Consider the following 20,199-nt stretch of genomic DNA (forward strand, 5'->3'; position numbering starts at 1 on the left):
TCGCGCTCACCAGCGCGACCTTCCTTCCCGGCTTCCGTGGCCGCGCGGACTTCCTTCCCGCCTCGCGGGCGCAGGCGCACAAAGGAGAGCTCGGCAGCATGGCCTCTCGGGCTAAGCGGAGGCGAGCGGCGGGGCCGCCCGAGTGCCGGGAGGAGGAAGGCGGCGGCGACGACACGGAGGACGACTCCTCGGAGGAGCCGGGCAGCGAGGAAGACAGTGACGACGACGAGGAAGAGCTTAACCAGGTAAAAGAGCGGCCGGGGTTCGTTCCTCTCCCGCCGCCGTGGCTTTGGGGGCAGCTTCTGCCGCCGCGAAGGCCCCTCTGCGCCTCAGGGTCGTCGGTTGGGACCCATGGCGTCGGCGGTGTTTCTTCCGCGCTTCTCTCGCAACGGTCCCCACCTCCAGGAGTGGGGGGTGGGCGTGGGGGGAGACGACCACCGGCGACCCTCCGACCTGTCTTTATAGCCCCCACCTGCCTCATCCGTCGAGTGGGGTGGAAACCAAAGGTTCCTCGTCCCTGTTGTAGATGCAAGGGGGCTGCATGGGAGGGCAGGGCTCAGTGCTGTGTTTTTTTAAGGGCCAGGGCTCATCCTAAGACCATATGAAGTAACTTCAGAGAGTGAGTGAGTGAGTGAGTGAGTGAGTGAGTGATTGATTGGCGGTTCTCTGAGTATGTGCTAGGTTACTAGCGGGTAGCTTTTGCCACTAAGAGTGCAAGAATAGGTTGGTGTTAAAAGCAGCTTTTGTCCAGTTGACAGATCATGATGATGACGATTACTATTTTTTTAATACACCACTTTTTTCGTGGCTGGGACTCCAGGCAGCCTCCAGATAAAAACAAGAGCCACTAGAAGCATAGGAAAAAAGCAATGATATGCTATACGCCTGTATAAAATCTGTTTAAATAATTGCAATAAGAGCAGCATGGCACCACCAGCCCCTTAATGAAAAGCAGTCAATTCTGCAAAGCCTGTTGGGACAAGAAACTTCTGATTGCTTCGAGGCATATTAACTCCAGCACAAAGTCTGAAGTAGGCTTTAGCAGGTCATTCTTGAGAATAATGCAACTAGCACACTGACACTGTTGTGCTCTTTCTTTCATGGGACAACAGAAGTAGCGGGATCTGCTTCAGGGGCTGTCTTTGAGTGCCTGCCGGTAAGATTGGTAGGTTACCTTAAAAAACAGGCAGGATCTTCTCCATGGTGGCCCCAAAACTGGAACTGTTCCAGTTGACATATGCCTTGTTGCTTTATTACATACATTTAAGTTGGCCTTGAAGAACTTTTCAATGCTGCATTTAACTGAGTCCATAGATACCTGTATGTTCAGAGGAGCATGCTAAATGTAAATTACAGTGGTACCTCTAGTTATGAACTTAATTCGTTCCGGTGGTCCGTTCTTAACCTGAAACTGTTCTTAACTAGAGGCGTGCTTTCGCTAATAGGGCCTCTTGCTGCCTCTGCGCTGCTGGCACACGATTTCCATTCTCATTCTGGGGCAAAGTTCTCAACTTGAGGTAACTCTTCCAGGTTAGCGGAGTTTGTAACCTGAGGCATTTGTAACTTGAGGTACCACTGTATACACATTCTAGTGTTACTTTGTGAGGATGTAGCCTTTAAAAATAAATAAATGAGACAGTTCGTTGCACAAGGAGAGGGGATGTTACTGATCATTGTCCACACTCCCCACACCTCATTTAGAGTAACGTACGGCAATAGATATTACAGATTGCCACTTGTACATGGTAAGCATCTGTACCAGGTAAATCTTTAGTACTTCTAAGATTGGATGTGTCTAGTTCCCCCCGCCGCCCTCTGAACTTCTTTTGAGGTCAATATTTCATTGCAAACACCTGTGTGATTGTCTATTGTGCTTATTTACAGGAAGTAAATATTGAATTTGAAGCTCATTCAATATCTGATAATGATAAGAATGGAATAAAAAAATTACTGCAACAGGTATGTATGTTTCATCTTGTGACATTTGTAGCTTTTTATGTGAAAATGGAATGAAGAGAAAGAACACAAATGCCATGAATAAATGATAATGCGAATTAGTATAACTGTGACTTGAGTTCATGAGTCCCTAAACTATTGCAGAACTCACATAGGTCGTTCTGTTGCATTCTGAAGCATCTTCACACTCTAATCATTTGCAGTATTTGTATCCCAGTTTTGCAATATTTCAGGGTCAAACTGAACATTTATCTTAAAAGCATGTTTGAATCCCATGCTCAGGATTCCAACATCTTATAAAATTATAAAATCCAACATTTTATAAAATTAGCCTTGTGGGGGATGGGGGATGCTGAGGGAGGGGGTTAACTCTTTTCTCCCACTTCTCTATTTGCCCTTGAAGCTGCTCTGCTTGTTTGTGAGCAGGTGGAAGTGATTCAGATCAGGGACCCTGCTATTGCATTCAGTAAAGAAAAAGACATGGAGAATCCCAAGCGCGGGGTTCAAAAATGCCTTTAACATGCAGTCCATTGTGTCTCAAGACAGACAGATGCTAACAAGTTTGAACCTCACGGTATAGCGGGAAACTTCATTTTTTCTGATTCCTAAATTGATTTCAACCCCCACGCACTTCAGAACTGAAGATCATGCCACAATTCTGATATAATAAATTCATATGACAGCTGAGCTAGTCTTCTCTAACCTGGTGTCCTCTGGATGCTTTGGAATAAAGTTCTCATAATCCCTGATCGTTTGCCATTGTGACTCAAGTTGACTGGCGTTGTAGCCTATAACGTGGAGGCTGGTATAAAAAGTTACATTGTGGCACTGAAAATATATGAACAGGAAAAGAATATGAATACACTCACTGAGAAGAGGGGTTTACAACACAATCCTATATGACTGCTCAGAAGTAAGTCCCATTGATTCAAATGGTACTTATTCCCAGATAAGTGTGTGTAGGATCGGATGCCTAAATAGGGTGAACCTAAATAAATTGTACTAAAATCAATTTGTTTTGGTCCTAGAATGCTAGCCTAATGTTAGTTTTCATGGAAATTCAGTCTATGGCTGTTTCTAGCTTTCAGGGATAGAACACTAAAAGTTGTGGCTGGCAAATCTGAGTCCACAAAGCAATATGAATCTTAATAAGTGATCCAGAAAGTGTTTTCCTACTAAAACCCTGCACCACTCTTTCCCTTCCAGCTGTTTCTAAAGGCTCCTGTTAGTACAGCTGATCTGACTGATATATTGATACAACAAAATCACATTGGGAGTGTTATTAAGGTAAGTGATCTAAACCCATCTTAATTTATGACATTTTATGGAATAAATCTGTTGATGGTTAACAAGATATATTGATCCTTGGTTAATATGACATTTGGGGCTGAAACATACATGCTTCTTTCAGGGCACCTGTCTACAGCACACATGGTCCAGGAGTAAATAATGCATATCGACAATTATTTAAGCAAGCAACAAAATGGACTTTCCGCTTACTGCTATGGTAGCAGTACTTTTGATCCAGCACTAGGAGCATGGTGATTATTGATAAACAAAAGTAAGGGATAAAAACACATATCTCTAGGGGGCAAAAAGCTAGTTTGCATCTTTTCCCTAATTATACCTGCTCGTCCTCATCCGGTATAAATTCCAGTAGACTACAAACAGCATCTAATCTTGGCAAAATAAAAACAAAAGAATTTGAATGCAGGGCATTACAGAAAGAGAAATTATTCTTGCACATGTTTTTAATGGGCTACTGGTCATACCACCACCATTGATGGGATCCAGAGCAGAGCCTACCCTACAGATTGCACCCTTACTTTTAATACTGAAAATATGAACTTTTTGAGATCCTTATTCTGGCCACACTTTGGGCATGGAGTAGTTATTATTTGTTGCTGGTCATGCCCAATAAGTGCTTGCAACAGTCACAGAAAAAATGTACTGCATATGTTTCTTATAACACTGCCTGTTATGCTAGTTTCCATTTTTCCCTGGTAAACCGTCACAAAAAACCCCCCAAAACCCATTGGCCAGAAGTTGTGGCACAAGAGAACAGCACGTCTACAATCCTGCTGCCAAGTCTCTGAAACATTCCTAAAATCAATGGACTTAGATTGGGACATTTCACCTTGGGAACTAAATTGACATCAGTTTTTACTCTCAGCGACCTTTGGTTTATGTTTCTGTGTCCACTTATTCTGGGAAGGTGGCCCACTGGTCTGCTTGTGCTACCATATGGTCATGCAGAGGGATGGAATACAGAATAGCTGGAATGTCAGTGTGATCAGCTGGGAAATTCTAGCAAGATTCTGGTATGATTGCAAGTCTCTGATCCTTGATAGTTAAAGAATCTAGATGCAGTTTTATCATTTCAGATAGACATTTATCTAGCTGCTGGAACTATGGAACAAATAGGTCACAGTGTTGAGGTGGATATAATGGCACGGTTCCAATAGAAAAGTTATTTATTAAAATTTGTTCTTTCAAAAATGTGCTACAAGGACGACATACAGCCCAATTCTACGATTGCCTACTCTGAAGTAAGCCGCTTTGTGTTTAATAGGCTTTTTTTCTCATTCATATATATATATATATATATATATATATATATATATATAGACATTCTCTTCTTGACTGATGTTTGCAGAAAGACTTAATAGAGAACATGCATTTGGTTGTATTTTCTCCTTTGTTTTCTGTTTAATAGCAAGCAGAACTTTTAGAGGAAAGTGATGATGATGATGATCCTGATGAGGTTTTTGGCTTCATAAGCCTGCTGAACTTAACTGAAAGGAAGGTCAGTAATACTACTTTGTATTTAACTATGATGATAATCTGCCTGTCAACTAAATTTGAATATTTTGGCACCTCAGTGTTATCCATCCTTTTCCCTTTTTTATTTCATATAGTCATGTTTTCTTTCTGTCTGGCATCAGAATGAACACAATCAATGCAAATAGAAACATCTGGAAATGATTAAACATCACACCCTTTCCAAGAAAAGGGAGTGGAGGAAGCCTTCATTGAGAACATTTTTTGTTCAGTATAGTTGCACGCAATTCATTGAGGTCAGCAATATCTCACAATATTAAGTACAAAAACCTTCACAGGTGGGATGTGGGATCTAATTGTGGCCACATTTTTAAACATAATTTGTAATCAGCATACATATAGCATAATTAAAACTGTTCCACAAGTATAATGGTCCAATACTCATAAGCTTTGAATTATCTTTAACAATAATATATCTCAGAACTTGCAACTATAGTACAATAGGCCTGCAACATACCTTGGGTTACGTTTCAGGCATTTGTACATAAAGGTAAACTTGTGCAAAGGTAGGAAGACCCCTGGAGCAGCCCACACGTGACTAGCCTTACCTTACCGGGCTGTGGGAAGGTTGTGCAAGGCTTCTGGAAGGTTGTAGGAGGCACCCAAGAGATCTCGTGGTAGCCTTACAGAGCCTTGCGTGATGTTCCCAGAGTCTGGTAAGCAAGGTGGCTTTAAAACTCTTTCTTCACTAGAAAACCTGACGTGGAAAGTGCCTTGTTTTGCTGGGCTCTAGGAACGTCATGCAAGATCTCATGGGCTCTTTGCAAGATCTCGCAGGATCTTAAACAGCCCCTTTCAACTGCCCCCCCCCCCCGGCTCTCCATTAATTTATTTATTTTCCCACTGCCCACACAAAACTGGAATTGCATAAGTAAATCATGTGTAAGTTGTGGGTCTGCTATCCATAATTCTCAAGCACCCTGTGCACAATCACCACATTTCACAGCTGCATGAATTGGATAGGTAAAACGGTTCAACTAAAACAAATAATTGCTGTAACTTTCTGTCGTCATTTTGATTGCAGACATGACACTTTTGCCTTCTCTTGTTGCCAAGCAGTTGTGAGGCTGCTTTTCTTAAAGTTCTAAGCAAGCTGGCTCTGTGTATCAAAACTCAACTCAGGGTTTGATAAATTGTAGACTTGGGTCCTGGAGTGCCGGTGCCAGTATGGGTTGTTGAACTTAGGGTAGGCAATGTCTGCTAAATTGGAAAAACCACCATTGGCTACCATTTGATCATGCATTTGCATGTGGTCACAGATGTCAACACTACCTTTCATTTCATTTAATAAATCAATAAATGTAATAAAGACCAATCTCAGGGAGGGAATTCTGGTCTGAGATTGTTGCACTATTATACATTGACAAAATAATAAGAATTTTCCTTTTTTCCTTTGATACATAATTTACAAGTGTCAGATCTTCTTGAAAAAACAAAAACAGTGCTGTTGACACTTTTGGATTCATGAGCCAGGAACTCTGGGGGAATTTAAGGCTTGTTTCTTTTTCTTCTATTTGTTGATAGGAGCCAGGTTTTCTTAGCTAATCTCCCAAGGAGCAACACAATAGTGAAATTATCAGTTGCTATATTCTATCTAGCAGGCTATAAATGTGTTAATTTTTCAACCACCATCTACCTATGTTTTGAGCTGCTGAGACAAAGCAGCCATAATTTTATGCCAGATTATGTGGGTTTGGATGGCATATATTGCCTTGTTGGATGTCTTCCGCTGAACATCCCTAATGGTTCATTAATTGTAACATTCTCATACAGCACAAAGTAATGTGAGAGTGGCTTGATGAACATTTCACAGGTCGTGTGTAATGGGCAAGCCTCCTTCACATAAATAATTCAACATTAAAGCCTATCGCCACATCTTTTGATTCTTTTGAAGGAGGCCAGTGACATTGCGTCCTGGACGTTTTGCAGCAACCCTCAACAACACATTTTGCAAAGATCTTTCTGTAAGCAGAGAAATGTGATCACCCAAAGCTTCTTAATTAAGAGTTGCCATTAAGTCTAGCCATCTGCTGAAGTGAAGGTGTACGTTGCTTGCAAAAATGTGCAGATGCAGTTGAGGTTGCGTTGACCATGTTAGTAAGTTTTGTATAAACAAAACAGGTTTTTAAACAGGTTTTAAAACTTGTGGGGGTACTGCCAATGACCCCTAATACCATTTGTAGTAATGTTAAGGAAATGTAATGTAATGTTAAGGAAAGTGAGTAATTTTTCTGGTATGAAAATTATGGAAACATTATTTCACCTTCTGTGCTCTCTTCCTGCATGAATGAAAAGAATTAAGAGAGTCTAGGTGTCTGTTGAAATGGCATGTGAAAACTTTTGGAGGGATCAGTTTGACGTGACACTTCATGTGTCTGGCTGTGTGACTATCCAGGTTATTTAAATATTGAAATGACAATATATATATTTTTAAAAAATAATTTATGCAACTTTAAGAATCCTTTGAAGGATGTTAGATTAATATAGATATTTACACCCCCGGAAACTAACGAAGTGGAACATATGCAAATAGGAAAAGTGAAAAGAATAAAAGTGCAAAATCAACAAAAATAATCCCAGTGGCTGACTTTAATTTGGCTTTGCAATAAGACCTGCATGAGCCATTACACTGTTTTAGAACGTCACCGATGGTGCTAGTAGGCAATAGCAAACTAAGTCATACTTGGAATAGATTCACGGAAATAAATGGATTTAACATTGGATATCACCTAATATCTGTTCAGTCTCTTTCTGGATGAGTGCAGTCATACTTAAGAGCTGTGGAAATAATTGTTTAATTGAAGATTATTTCTGTAAGGAAAGATCATGTTGGTACTAGAATGGTGTTCCTCAATAAACATTTAAAAACTCAGTAGGATCCAGTTGCAGTTTCCTGTTGTTTGCATTGCTTGAACAAAATTATAACCCAATGTTTTAATGCATTGATTTATCACTTTCATTTGCTTTATTAGGCCACTTATGCTGAGTACTTCATATAATTTTATAAAGTATTCTTTTAGTCATGTGGCTGGCTCTGTGGCCCTAAGCAAGAGTGGAATGCTAATGCTTGGTTACCGTTTTTGTCATCCTTTCCGAATTAAAGCTCCCCTACATGCATTCGTTGGAGCGTTGATTAAATAATCTAAAAAGAAATTCCTACAAATCATTAAAAGTCACAGCAAGAAATTTCCCAGAGTCCTGTAAAACAATGCCCAGAAGCTCTCTTTTCAAGTTGCCTTATGTAAATAATTATTCTGTAATGCAAAGAAAATCTATCCTTTGATTCCTAGGGTACCGAATGTGCTGAACAAATTAAAGAGCTGGTTTTAAGCCAGTGTGAGAAGAACTGTGAACAGAGTATGGTTGAACAGCTGGATAAGCTCCTAAGTGACACCACCAAGCCTGTGGGCTTCCTACTAAGTGAAAGATTCATTAATGTACCTCCCCAGATCGCTCTGCCCATGCACCAGCAACTGCAGTAAGAGCTTTTCCAAAACCATTTTTGAACAGAATTTTTTTTTTTTTTATCCTCGGATGACCTCTGAAATCTTATTTAAATGGAAATGTGTAGAGTGGGAAGAAAAAGGTCCCCCGAGAAGCAGAAACCAACATTTTTAGTATTGATCTCTTAAAGTGGCCTTTGGTGCAAACATTCAATATTTCACATATTGTGTATAGGTGAGTTTTACTCATATGTGAAAGCACTTGTAAGGGATGAAAAAAGCCACTTAGAATTACTCTGCAATATATTGGATCCAGACAAATGTGTTCTGTGAATTGTTTTGAGAGTTGTGCTCTCGCTTGGAGAACACTCACTAAAAACAGCTACATTCTAACCATTTATTATAGTGGTTTCTATTCCTGGCAGATTGGTTACAGAAATTTGTTTAAATTTCTGAACTTTTGACTAAACACTGGATATTTATTTTAAGAATTAAGGCTGATAAGTGAGATGCATAACCAGAGATCAGTAAACAGTTTTAGCAAAGCTGATGCCAAGAATTCAGAGAAGACTCTTTAGTTGTTTGAAACGATATTAAATAGTTCTGGCAGTAGAATAATTTGCACTTTCCCCCTGGTTTCATGACCTTGTTTGTTTTGTTGTTACATCAGTTTCCTGATTCAGACATCACAGAACACTGGATTTAAGGAATATTAAATATTCATAAAAACTGGGAGCAAGGAGTGTAGAACAGACATATTCCTGGTCCAGTAAGCTATGGTTTATAGAACTGGAAGTGCCCACAGCTTTGGTTCGTGTAGAGAGAGCTTCACCACAGTTTGGGCCATATACTAAATTAAACCTTGCTTAGTAGAGTTGCTGCAAACCTCTCTCCAGGCGTTTGTGGTCTAGCTAAGCCAGAATTTGACTTAGCATGTTGGGTGAACTAGGCCAGTGTTTTGCCCAGAAACCGCCAGCTTTTCTTCTGGAACATCAGGTAATCTTCCTTAATGCCCTTACATGTAAAAAGAGAGTGGAACAGAAATATTTAATTTCACAATTATTCCCCTAAGCAGATTATGAATTCCCCTGGGGGACCATAGGTCTGCAGGGCTCATGAAGGAAAAGTCTTCAGTTTCAACGAAGCAGCTTTTTTGCTGTGGAGTGAGATGAAGAGAGGCAGTGGGAAGAAGAGGAGGGAGAAAAAGATGCATAATCCTAAAGTTTCTTTTTATATTCTAACAACAGCAGGAGCATTTGTTGCTCAGAATGTTTTCACTCACCTCTTAAGGGATGGTGGAACAGTGTGTTTATGCACACTTCTGAGGATTGTGTTGGCACATGAGAAAGCACTGTTGTGGCAAAGCAGGCATCTTTATTTGAGGGTTGGGCTGAAAATATGTGACTCTCTTGAGTGAGGTCTGGACACAATAGAAATGTTTTCCGATTGATCTTTCCTGCAGTTGTGCATGGGTTTGACTGAAGCATGAATAATTTTTTGGTGTAAATATGTGTTTATTTCTAGGAAAGAACTAATTGAAGCTCAAAAAACAAACAAACCTTGTGGAAAATGCTACTTCTATCTTCTAATTAGCAAAACTTTTACTAATAAGAAGAGTAATATCAGAAAAAAGGGAAGCAGCAGCCGCCAGAAAGAAGAACTGATGTTTTCAAATGCTGAGGAAGAATTCTTTTATGAGGTGAGACTTCGTTGTTGTTGCTCAACTTTTTTGGTGTATTTTGATGTATACCGGGGAACCAAAAAGATTTGAGGCTGTTTTTCTTTCTAGCGTGTAGCAGCTATTGAACATGGTCAAGGCAAATTGTTCAGCATAGATAATGCCCAGAGTGGTGGAAAGGGGGCAGGGAAAACAAAGACGAAAGATCTCCATTGCTCTTGCACCCCAGTTCATGCATCCTGATTCAATGGAATCAGCTCCAGGTTCATTTGCCACCACTACTACAGCAGCAGCTTTGCTCGGAATGGCCTGCATTGAAGCTGTCCTTGGGGCTGAATGGGGAAATGGGGAATGAATTTGGTTTTGCCAACCCTAGTCACGAGAGCTTGTGTCTGGCTAGTAGAAGTATAGCTTGGGTGCTGCAATCTGCTGTCAGGGATATTTCTGTGTGCAGATCTTGCCTGTGTTGATTTGAGGGGTGGCAGCTATTGGGCTTTTTTTTTTTTTTTTTGCAATGCTTCCCTGCCCCATCCTCTCCCTACCCTTTTAAACTTCCTCATTATTTGCATGCAGTGTCCCACTTGACTTAATACAGGGAGTAGTGTTTTTCATTAATTGCCTGATGATCTGCCAGATTTCAGATAATATACTTTTAGCCCCGGAAGTACTTGTAGACACATTCAATAGTTCAATCTATTGTTTATACAAAGATACTCTTTTCTCCCCAGGCATATCCCAGATTAGCCTAGCCTAGCACTGCAGTTATATTCAAGCAGACCAGACATAATAAGTTCATGGCCATATTGTACATTGCTGTAAAGTGCTTTGAGCACATCACGTAAATGGAAAGGCAGTCTATACATAAAAGATAAAGAGAATTGCAATGCCTGATTTTTAAAAAAATAATAATTAGTCCTGCTTGTAGAGAGATTTGAAGATGCAGTTTTCTTTGTATGTTCCAGTTTTCAGGGGTTGCCACCATATCTGTACATTTATATATTGATTTCTCATGTTTTTAAACTTCTCATGACATTGTATCAGTCCTTGCCACAATACTTTCTGAAAACCAAAATGTGGTTTAGAACACTTTAAAATTGACATCATGAATAGATAATATAATTTACATGCATCCTATTTATTTGCATGATCAGGTAGGCATACCATGTGCTTTTAAAACAGAATATGGGAATTATCTGAAAAATAAAGAGTTGTCCAAGGCTACATCTTAACATGATGCTATTTTCCCTTGGTTCAGCCTACTGGTTCATTATATGTTTCCAGAGTCTCCTTTAGGGTGTGCAGTGACCTTTTTCAGCATTTGTCTCTGCATACTATGTAGAAGCATTCAAGCAAGTCTAAATTTGGTATGTAAGTTTATGAAACATTGCACACCAAGTTCCATAACAGGACATCGAATCTTCGGTTACCACTGTGTCTTATTAAAATGACTTTACCTGGCCTTCCTTTGTAGACAGTCTAAGTTATATAAGTATTCTTAATTCTTTTTTAAAAGGAAGCAGAAATACGGCAATTCAAATGCTTTTAACGAGTTTGCTTATTTTGTTTTAGAAATCGCTTCTGAAGTTCAGTTACTCAGTAGAAGAGGAAAGCGACTCATGTTTGGGAGGCAGATGGTCTTTTGAAGATGTACCCATGAAACCTTTACGAACTGTGATGGTAATCCCTGCTGACAGGATGAATGCCATCATGGATAAACTCAAAGAATATCTTTCTGTCTGAACCATTCTCTGAGCTAACGGTTTTGTGAAGTCACCCTGTAAAAGTTATTCGACTTTACAGTGGTGTCTAGAAATTTTCCATACCAATTCTGCATTATTTCAGGATCTCCTTTATATTCTCATAAAGTACATCACCTACACAACTTGTTCTTATTGGCAGAGAATTGCCATTTTGAAACATCCATGATTACAAGTGCAATAAAAGCCCCCTCAAAACAGTAATCATTTAATAATTGTTGAACACTTTTCTAACTAACTGTAGGTTGTTTCCATGTTGTCAAAGATAATAACAAAAAACTCCTGCGATTTTGTTCTGTTTTAAAATCATTTCTCATGTCATATAAAAGCTGGTGTTGGGAATATATTCTACATAGAGGTTATATACTTCAACACAGTTTGGGATAGCAAACTTATTGAATAATGCATCGCTGTTCGGCAGGTGTTTCAGGATATTTTTTATATTCTTTATCTTTGCTGTTTGTTTTTTCTTCCTTGCCTGTTGTTGAAATGGGTGATAAATGATTGATTTCTTCCTGCAGAATAGCCTTGCTCTCACTGGCAGGCAGATTACTAAAATAGTATTGAGGTGCCAGCTCCACAAATCTGTTAAGAAACAGAATAAACAAGTGAGGGTATATTTTTTTTAAGAAGGCAATTTTTCAATATTTTCTATGACTGTTTTATGACTCATGCAGCAAATGCTTACAGGCAGGAACATTTTGATGCATTAAATATAGAGCTGCATAGCTGGAATCGGTTCCAAATTATATATTCCAGGTAAAAGTGTACATATAAGATTATACAGTTTCTTTACAAATTAATATGTTCCGTTTGTCCTTGGAGTGGTAGTAGTTGGTTTCCAGGTGTTGCAAACTGCAATCAAAATATAACATAGTCCTGGATATGAGTATACTCTTTGCAATTTCTACCTGAAGCTTCAATGCATTACCTATTTAAATTTAGGGAAGCTGTAGAAGGGCACAATTTTTATATATTTTAGTAGTTTGGGGAAAAGGAATGGTTTCCTGCTACTATGTGCATTATAGCATTTCAAATAAATTCAGTCATCACTAGCCACACATGTGCGGAATTATTAGTTGTTCATTAGTGCTCCTGATTCAATGTATAACATGAATTTTGTTTAACTTTGATTTCACATCTGTGTATTGGTTCTGTGTGCCAGGACACAGAGGAATAGATATGCTCAGAGTTAACTTGTCCATTAATTTCATACTAGTCTTAACATTGTCTATCACCCATATATTTCAGTCTATCTTACTAAAAGGGGGGTTGCATTGTATCAATTTGAACTTACTACCTGCTTGAGCAGATGCATCAGACCAAGTCGTGACATAGGACTGAAATAGCTGAAGGCTAAACATTTCATTTTTAAATTTCTAATTAAAACTTTACTCCCTTATCCATGGTTCAGTAAGTGAAATGCTTTTAACCAAAATGTACTTATTTATTTAATAGAAAGCACTTCTGAAGTTCATCCATGCTGAGCTGCAAGCTCAAAACATCTGCACAGAAACAAATTCTCAGTATGAAGTCAATGAGAACATGTGACTATAGCCTGCACTTTGTTTCCTCTTGTAAGGCCCTTTTAAAAAACAGTTATTTATCTATGCCACCAAGCAAACAGTGAAGTTAAAATGATTTGCTCAATGGCTATTTCTGGACAACTAATGTGGAGCTTGTCAGGTAGTACTTCATTACTGGGATTTTGCTTGAATGGGAGACTAGGAGCATAGCTTGGGCTGATGGGCCCAAAATGAGCAAATCCATTCTGCATTGATTCTGCATTTATTTGGATCATAGGATCATGCTAGCCCTGCAGATAAAATTAGTTGTGAAATGGTGAGATTTAAAAACTTTAAAACATTTCACTTCCTTGCCTTCCTTAATATACTTTCAGAATGCTGACAGATCTGTTATACACTTCCATGAGATTGTCAGTTGGATTTCTATATTTCAGTGTGAAAGTATCCTAATGATATTTGAAATACCTCCCATAAAATAACTTTCAGCACGAGTCATACTATTTCCACCAAATCAAAATTATGGAACAGGTAGCTACCAAATATCCAAACTCTGCAGAAATGTTAGAGCACACACTTTGTATGCAGAAAATCCCACATGAAATACAGGGCATCTCCAGGTAGGACTAAGAAAGACACTTGTATGGAACACAGTCTGCACTGACAACACTGACCTAGATGGACTAATAGTCTGACTCAACATAAGGCAGTTCCCTGTGGTCATAACCCGCTTAAAATAAGAAAAGTGCTAGGAGACCTTTCAACACTGACAGTATTGATGTGGGTGGTGGGATGCCAGCTTAAACACACACACACACACACACACACACACACACACACACACGTATGTTACTGCTGGAAGCTAAAGGCAGAGATCACCCACCTCTCCTGTCTCTCCAGTTTCCCCAGGAAGCAAGATGTGAGATGTTGGGTTGTGCTCTTAAATGGAAGTTGTATGCTATAAACATGAATGAAAACCTAAATTCCAACTTCCTCTTACTCACAGATCAGGTGATATCGCTGAGATGATTTTTAGAGAGTTGTTTTCAGCAATACTGAATTCATGGAACACAACCCACTCTGGGATCCTTGCAGTGTTGTAGTATATTGACAGAGGGTGAAGCTGGGCTACTTGCCTGTGTGACAACATTAAATAGTTTCCAGCACCATCAACATCACGAGCTATCTAGAACATGAAAAGTCAAGAAATGACATGTAATTTACCTGGACTTAAGCCTACTGCAGTGTATTAACTGCATTCAGTTATCCATTAAATACCAAAATACGATCCAAGAATGGTTCTGTTGTAGTCAAATGACTACACAAATTAATTTTACAGCTTTAAATGAATTGTAAGAGGACTGAAGAGTAAGCTATAGAATTAAAACAAATTGGGGGATAGGAATCAAAGGGGCAGAGCATTATTATGTCAATACAAATGAAAGCAAAGTATTTTGATTAAATTAAACTTTTCCGTAACATTAATAAACCTAGATGAAACTATCCATTTGGTTTCCTTACTTGCATAAAGTAACCAGACAAGAGTGCTTTCTTTATCCTCAGTACATTTTCTTTCAATCCAAAAGCAGGTGCTGAAATTGGGAGTTCAATTCGTTTCATAATGTCATCCAATTCAGCTCTGATAGCTTCCGCCATTCTTAGTGCAGAGCAGTTCAGAAAATACTCTTGACACCACTTTTCAGTACTACAGTCTGCGAGGGGGAAAAAGGTAAAATTGTGTTTGTTTTTGCTAGAGAATCCAGTTCCATTACACTCAAAGGGACTTATTCCCAAATAAATTTGTACAGGACTGCAGCTTTCATCCTGAAAAGAGGTTATTCTGTCATGCCAGATGTAATTATGAAGATTTTACCTGGCAGAATAACCCTTTTTTCAGGATAAAGGCTACAGTCATATACACACTTATCTAGGGATAAGTCCCAGTGAACTTAATGGAACTGACTTCTAAGTATGCATTTTTTACATTAGACTATTTAATTTACCATTTTAAAATTGGAATCCATTGCTAGCCCTCTTCAGGCATTCCATAGGAAGGGAAGTATGAAGCAAAAGGAGCCACTGGAAAGGGTGAGCTCTCTCCCCATGGTCCTCATTGTCCTCCATGAGTTGAAGACTCAGGGTTCTTAAAATATGCAAGGCTCCCTGCTTCAGTCACCCTCCCAAACAATGCCAGTGGCAGAGCTAGCACAGTCATTCCCATGGATTTAAATAAAAATAAAATTAAATAAAAATTAAATAGTCTGTTAGCTTATAGGTCTTATATAAGTGAAAGCTGGAATAATTGTTCAGAAGCATTTCAGGATGATTTTTTAAAGTGTAATTAAAATATTTGACACACACTTACACAGGCCTGTGGAGCTTGTCCTAGCTTCCTTGTAAGCCCTGTAGACATTGATAAGGGTAAAATGATCTCCAGCAGGATGCAAGAATTTTTGCCAGCAAGCGACTGCAATCTCTTCTGTTCCCTGTGGTGGGTTTAAAAAGCAACTAGGAGCTTGTGTTCAAAAGGAAAGAGAGAGAAATGAAAACAAGCTGATACGGTGAAATAAAGCTTACTATATGCACAATGTATGCTGTGTAATAACTTTTCTGTTATAATGTTGCCCTCACTCTTTGGTCCTTCAGCAAAACCTATGGTTCACTCTCATCCTCTCCATTTTGACTGCCACAATGGGTCTGAAAATACCCCTGAAAGAGTGGCAGTGTTTTCAACTAAAGCAATGACACCAAAACCATTTTTTTCTCCAGGCTTATATTCTGGGGAGAAATGCTGAGTTGGTGATGTCTGGATATTCCCCCCATAATACATAGCTTTGACCTCATGTTGTAGATAGGAGCACACATGACTGAATGTTTCCCCATGGAAACATTCCTGCAAGCAAAACGTGATGAACCAGGCTTCTCTGACATGCAAGTCTTCTATGTATTTTTTAGGGGGAAGAGGGAGTTGAGAATTCCATTGTGGGATCTCCCAGTTAATGTACATTCAAGAGAAGTGCTCATCACTTCACTGAATATTTGCAACAACTGGACCCAAGTGTTGCTACATTTGCGACAGCTAGACCTAATGTGTTGCTACAATTCTAGAAAACAGTGGGATTTATTTATAATTAAATAAATACAGTATGTGTAGAATGAGACAGAAAAGCTATATATACATAACAATGGGAGTATTGGCACAACATTGCTTGGTGTGTTAACTTTTTTGCTACATCATTACACTAAGACCAAAGTGCCTGAGTTTTACTATATTGCAGAGCAAGCCTCTATAGGCCTGTATAATTTTATTCTCATTAAATATTGTGTGGAAGAAGTGACATAACCCATCCTGAACATCTGTGCAAAACAAAAAATAACTTGAATCCCTTTTAAATTTACATTTCATTAATTGTGAGTACTGCAATTTTTCTGGCTCTGATCTTTAATCAATTTAATAAGCAGATTAATTAAGGAAACCTCTGCTTGATTAATTGATAAGGAACAAATTTAACTGATGAGGTGATGAGTTAAGGGTATACCTCTTGTCTTTTTTCAAGTTTATTCTGATTTAGGTGTGTTAGCAAAATACAGGATGAAATTATTAATGAAGCAGTAACTTTTTAATTAAACTGTAAGGTCTTTCACTGTTGCAAAGGGGCACTACTGAGGTTTTTGTAATATTTTAATTTTAATTTTTGGGGATGCGGGTGGCGCTGTGGGTAAAAGCCTCAGCGCCTAGGGCTTGCTGATCGAAAGGTCGGCTGTTCGAATCCCCGCGGTGGGGTGCGCTCCTGTTGCTCGGTCCCAGCGCCTGCCAACCTAGCAGTTCGAAAGCACCCCCGGGTGCAAGTAGATAAGTAGGGACCGCTTACTAGCGGGAAGGTAAACGGCGTTTCCGTGTGCTGCGCTGGCTCGCCAGATGCAGTTTCGTCACGCTGGCCACGTGACCCAGAAGTGTCTCCGGACAGCGCTGGCCCCCGGCCTCTTGAGTGAGATGGGCGCACAACCCTAGAGTCTGTCAAGACTGGCCCGTACGGGCAGGGGTACCTTTACCTTTACCTTTAATTTTCTCATTTAGTTGGTTAAAAGGCAAACTATGAATCAACTAATCATCCTATAAATGGTTGATGGCAGTAGTTCTATATAATTACACTGGGCCTGAGAAGGAGCCACAAACACTTCAGAAAATACCTGTTACCATGGCAGCAATGGTGAGCATTTCTTCCACACAGTCAAATTCACACGAAGCTAAAATAGCCTTTGACAGCTGTGGATCGACAGGAAACTCTGACATTATTATTCCAAATTCTGAAAGGTTTCCATCATTGTCCAGGGCAGCCAAATAATCCAGATCTTCCAGAGCTTGCATGAGACTTTCAGGAGCTGGGGTGGGGAGAAATGCTTAGTTACACTGGTTGTTGTATTCTGTCACTGTTCAGTGAAATGCCTATACAGACAGAATTAAACTAAGTATTTGATTATCACAAGGTTACAGGAAATTTTGCCTAATTTCTCTCTCAGGTAAATTGGTGCAGCAGTTGCCAACTTTTTTGGTTCCAGGGGCACATTTGGAATTTTGAGGCAGTGCCAAGTCAGAAAATTGCCGCCGGGGGTGTGGCCTAGAACAAAATGGCTGCCCACACCCCAAAAAAGCAAAAAAAGAGAGAGGAATATGAAATGGTTCAAAAATGGAAAAATCTATTTTTATTTTTTGCTTTTTAACGAAAAAATTTGAACATTTCTTCTTTTCCAGAAACTCTTAAAACTGTTCTCCCCTGTACTCGGCAATGTGAGAACAAACAGGGGGGAAATGTGATCATATGGATAATGATGCTTCTGCACTAGGTCCTCATCACTGGAACAAAGAGCAAGCCTTCCCCAGAAGCACCGGAAGCCTTTCCAGAGGTTGCATTAGTTGCATTGTTTGCGAAGAAAAACTTGGTTCCACAGCAGAGCTTCAATGTGTTTCCGGGGGGAGGGGGTGCTGACACACACAGGTTTTGTGTGCAGTATTGCTTCTAGACTGAGGGCGACGGAGCTGACAGATATATTGACTGGGATAGTTGTTCTTCCTTCTGTGGTCCTGACATTTTACTTGGCAGTGAAAAAAAGGCTAGAAGGTGCTTTCCTGCAATCTGCTATTTGAAATGCCAGGAATAATAATAATAATAATAATAATAATAATAATAATAATAATAATAATTTCTATTATTATTATTAATTATAATAATAATACCCCGCCCATCTGGCTGGGTTTCCCTAGCCATTCTAGGCGGCTCCCAACAGAATATTTAAAACATCAAACATTAAAAACTTCCCTAAACAGGGTTGCCTTCTAAAAGTCAGATAGTTGTTTATTTCCTTGACATCTGATGGGAGGGTGTTCCACAGGGCAGGCGCCAATACAGGGCAGGCTCTCTGCCTGGTCCAGCCACTGTCTGGAGGAATGCCTGCTGCTTGTGGCTGCTTGTGGCTGTCCATTGGCCTAAGAATGCTACCCAATTCATTGTGATTGGAATGGCAGCTCTTGTTTTTGTAGGGTTCTCTGGCAAACAGGTTATCTTGCCACATTTGCCTGGGGCCAAACCTATGCATGAGGGACAGCCTAGGGAGTTTCACACCTAATCTGTGCTACCTGTGGTGGTGTGGATTCCTCCTAGGAGCACACAAGTGCCATGTGTGTGGCAGAGTGCATGGAATGGGTTAAGAGACAATCTCATGGCATCCCTGCCATTGCCACATATTGGTTGGTGCACACATACATTGCTAACATTGGAGGAAAGCATTAAATTCCTTCTAGTTATACCAAGGTAAGGTATAGCATAATGACAGCCATCACAGTTGGATCACTGGGCTTCTCTGAAAGGCTGCAATCTTCTGCAAAATTCATGTGCACAATTACTTAGCAATAAGCCCATTTAATTCAGCTGGACTAAATTCTAATGCAGCAGATGGGTAACTCTAGTGGTTGCTGGACTACAGCTCTCATCCTCCTTGCTCATTGGCCATGCTGGTCGGGGCTGATGGGAGTTGGAGTCCTGCAACATTAGGGCCACAGGTTCCTCTTCCCTGATTTAATGCATAGGAGTGGGCTGCATGCCAAACAACTTGAATTTTTGACCATCTTACAATACTCAGCAAAGATACCATGTGTTTGCCTAGAGATCTGATTTAATATTATTAGAATTCAGATCCCTGCCTGCACATCATGGAGAAGAGAGAACATTTATTAGCCAGCCTGTAAGGTTTAATGCGATAAAAGATGAGTCCTTGAGAAAGTCAAAGCATCGAAGAAGAAAACAGGTTGGATATTTAAGGGGGGGAAAGTTTGAGAGTTTTATCACTGAGCCATGAAATGAAAAGTAACAGCTGATGAATGGGAGAAACCAAGAGTCGGTGACAGAAAAATAGGGATGCAAGATTTAAAAGGGGGGCGGGGCGGCATGAATGGCTACTGAGCCTTTGAAGTAATTACCAGGGAATCATGGTAAACTAATTTCTATAAATCAATAAAGCAGTTTGTATTGTGAGCTGAATATATGGCTATTGTCCTTGGAAGCATCTGGCTCCGCAGCCAATTCTATTCTCTGGGGAGTCTTACTGTTTTGCATTTTTATATCTCCAAGTTGGTTGCTCCGAGACCGGGAAACAGGAATGACTCTAGGCTTTTGCTTCAGCATTATAATAAAAAAAAAGTGCTTCATTTTTTATTATATTGGAAAGGACAAGTTAATAAATGCAGATTATACAGGTGAAGGAACAGTAATAAAATAAAAGAAAACCTTGAATAAGGTTTTCAGATATTAGTCTGCATTTGCAGGCACAAATGCAGCCAATAAAAAAGTCATTGTAAAAATGGCAAAGGTTCATTTGAGAATTCTTTATGGTATTGTTCAGGTTTAAATAAAGCTCATCATAAATAAGAGAAACAAAAGCAACTCCTGTGTTTAATTCTGAAAGCCTTTCTTAATAAAGGACAGGGACATGTAGCGCTTTACAAA

At 39.7% G+C, this 20,199-nt stretch overlaps 2 protein-coding genes across 5 annotated transcripts in view; one reads left to right on the top strand and one right to left on the bottom strand.

Moving 5' to 3' along the window:
- The first annotated feature begins 98 nt into the window (after window positions 1–98).
- BCCIP (BRCA2 and CDKN1A interacting protein) lies at window positions 99–12,734 on the top strand. The gene is made up of 7 exons (XM_028729969.2): window positions 99–245; window positions 1,885–1,959; window positions 3,163–3,243; window positions 4,673–4,762; window positions 8,088–8,275; window positions 9,765–9,939; window positions 11,488–12,734. Exons 1-7 carry the CDS (start codon window positions 99–101, stop codon window positions 11,656–11,658), a joined length of 927 nt encoding a protein of 308 aa, XP_028585802.2. The 3' UTR covers window positions 11,659–12,734.
- Window positions 11,752–20,199, bottom strand: part of DHX32 (DEAH-box helicase 32 (putative)) — a 24,552-nt gene continuing 16,104 nt past the window's right edge. For 3 of the 4 annotated variants that reach the window (XM_077930350.1, XM_077930352.1, XM_077930353.1), the window contains 4 exons: window positions 17,390–17,581; window positions 15,564–15,713; window positions 14,720–14,910; window positions 14,191–14,384 (listed from right to left, as the gene is read on the bottom strand). In XM_077930350.1, coding sequence (XP_077786476.1) covers window positions 14,199–14,384; window positions 14,720–14,910; window positions 15,564–15,713; window positions 17,390–17,581 — 719 coding nt within the window. In that variant the 3' untranslated portion in view covers window positions 14,191–14,198. Of the gene's footprint in view, window positions 12,261–14,190; window positions 14,385–14,719; window positions 14,911–15,563; window positions 15,714–17,389; window positions 17,582–20,199 lie in introns of those variants that run through there. The other variant, XM_028729981.2, reaches the window with a different exon arrangement.

This window comes from Podarcis muralis, chromosome 6 (assembly GCF_964188315.1).
Source record: "Podarcis muralis chromosome 6, rPodMur119.hap1.1, whole genome shotgun sequence".
NCBI classification, from domain to species: Eukaryota; Metazoa; Chordata; class Lepidosauria; order Squamata; family Lacertidae; genus Podarcis; species Podarcis muralis.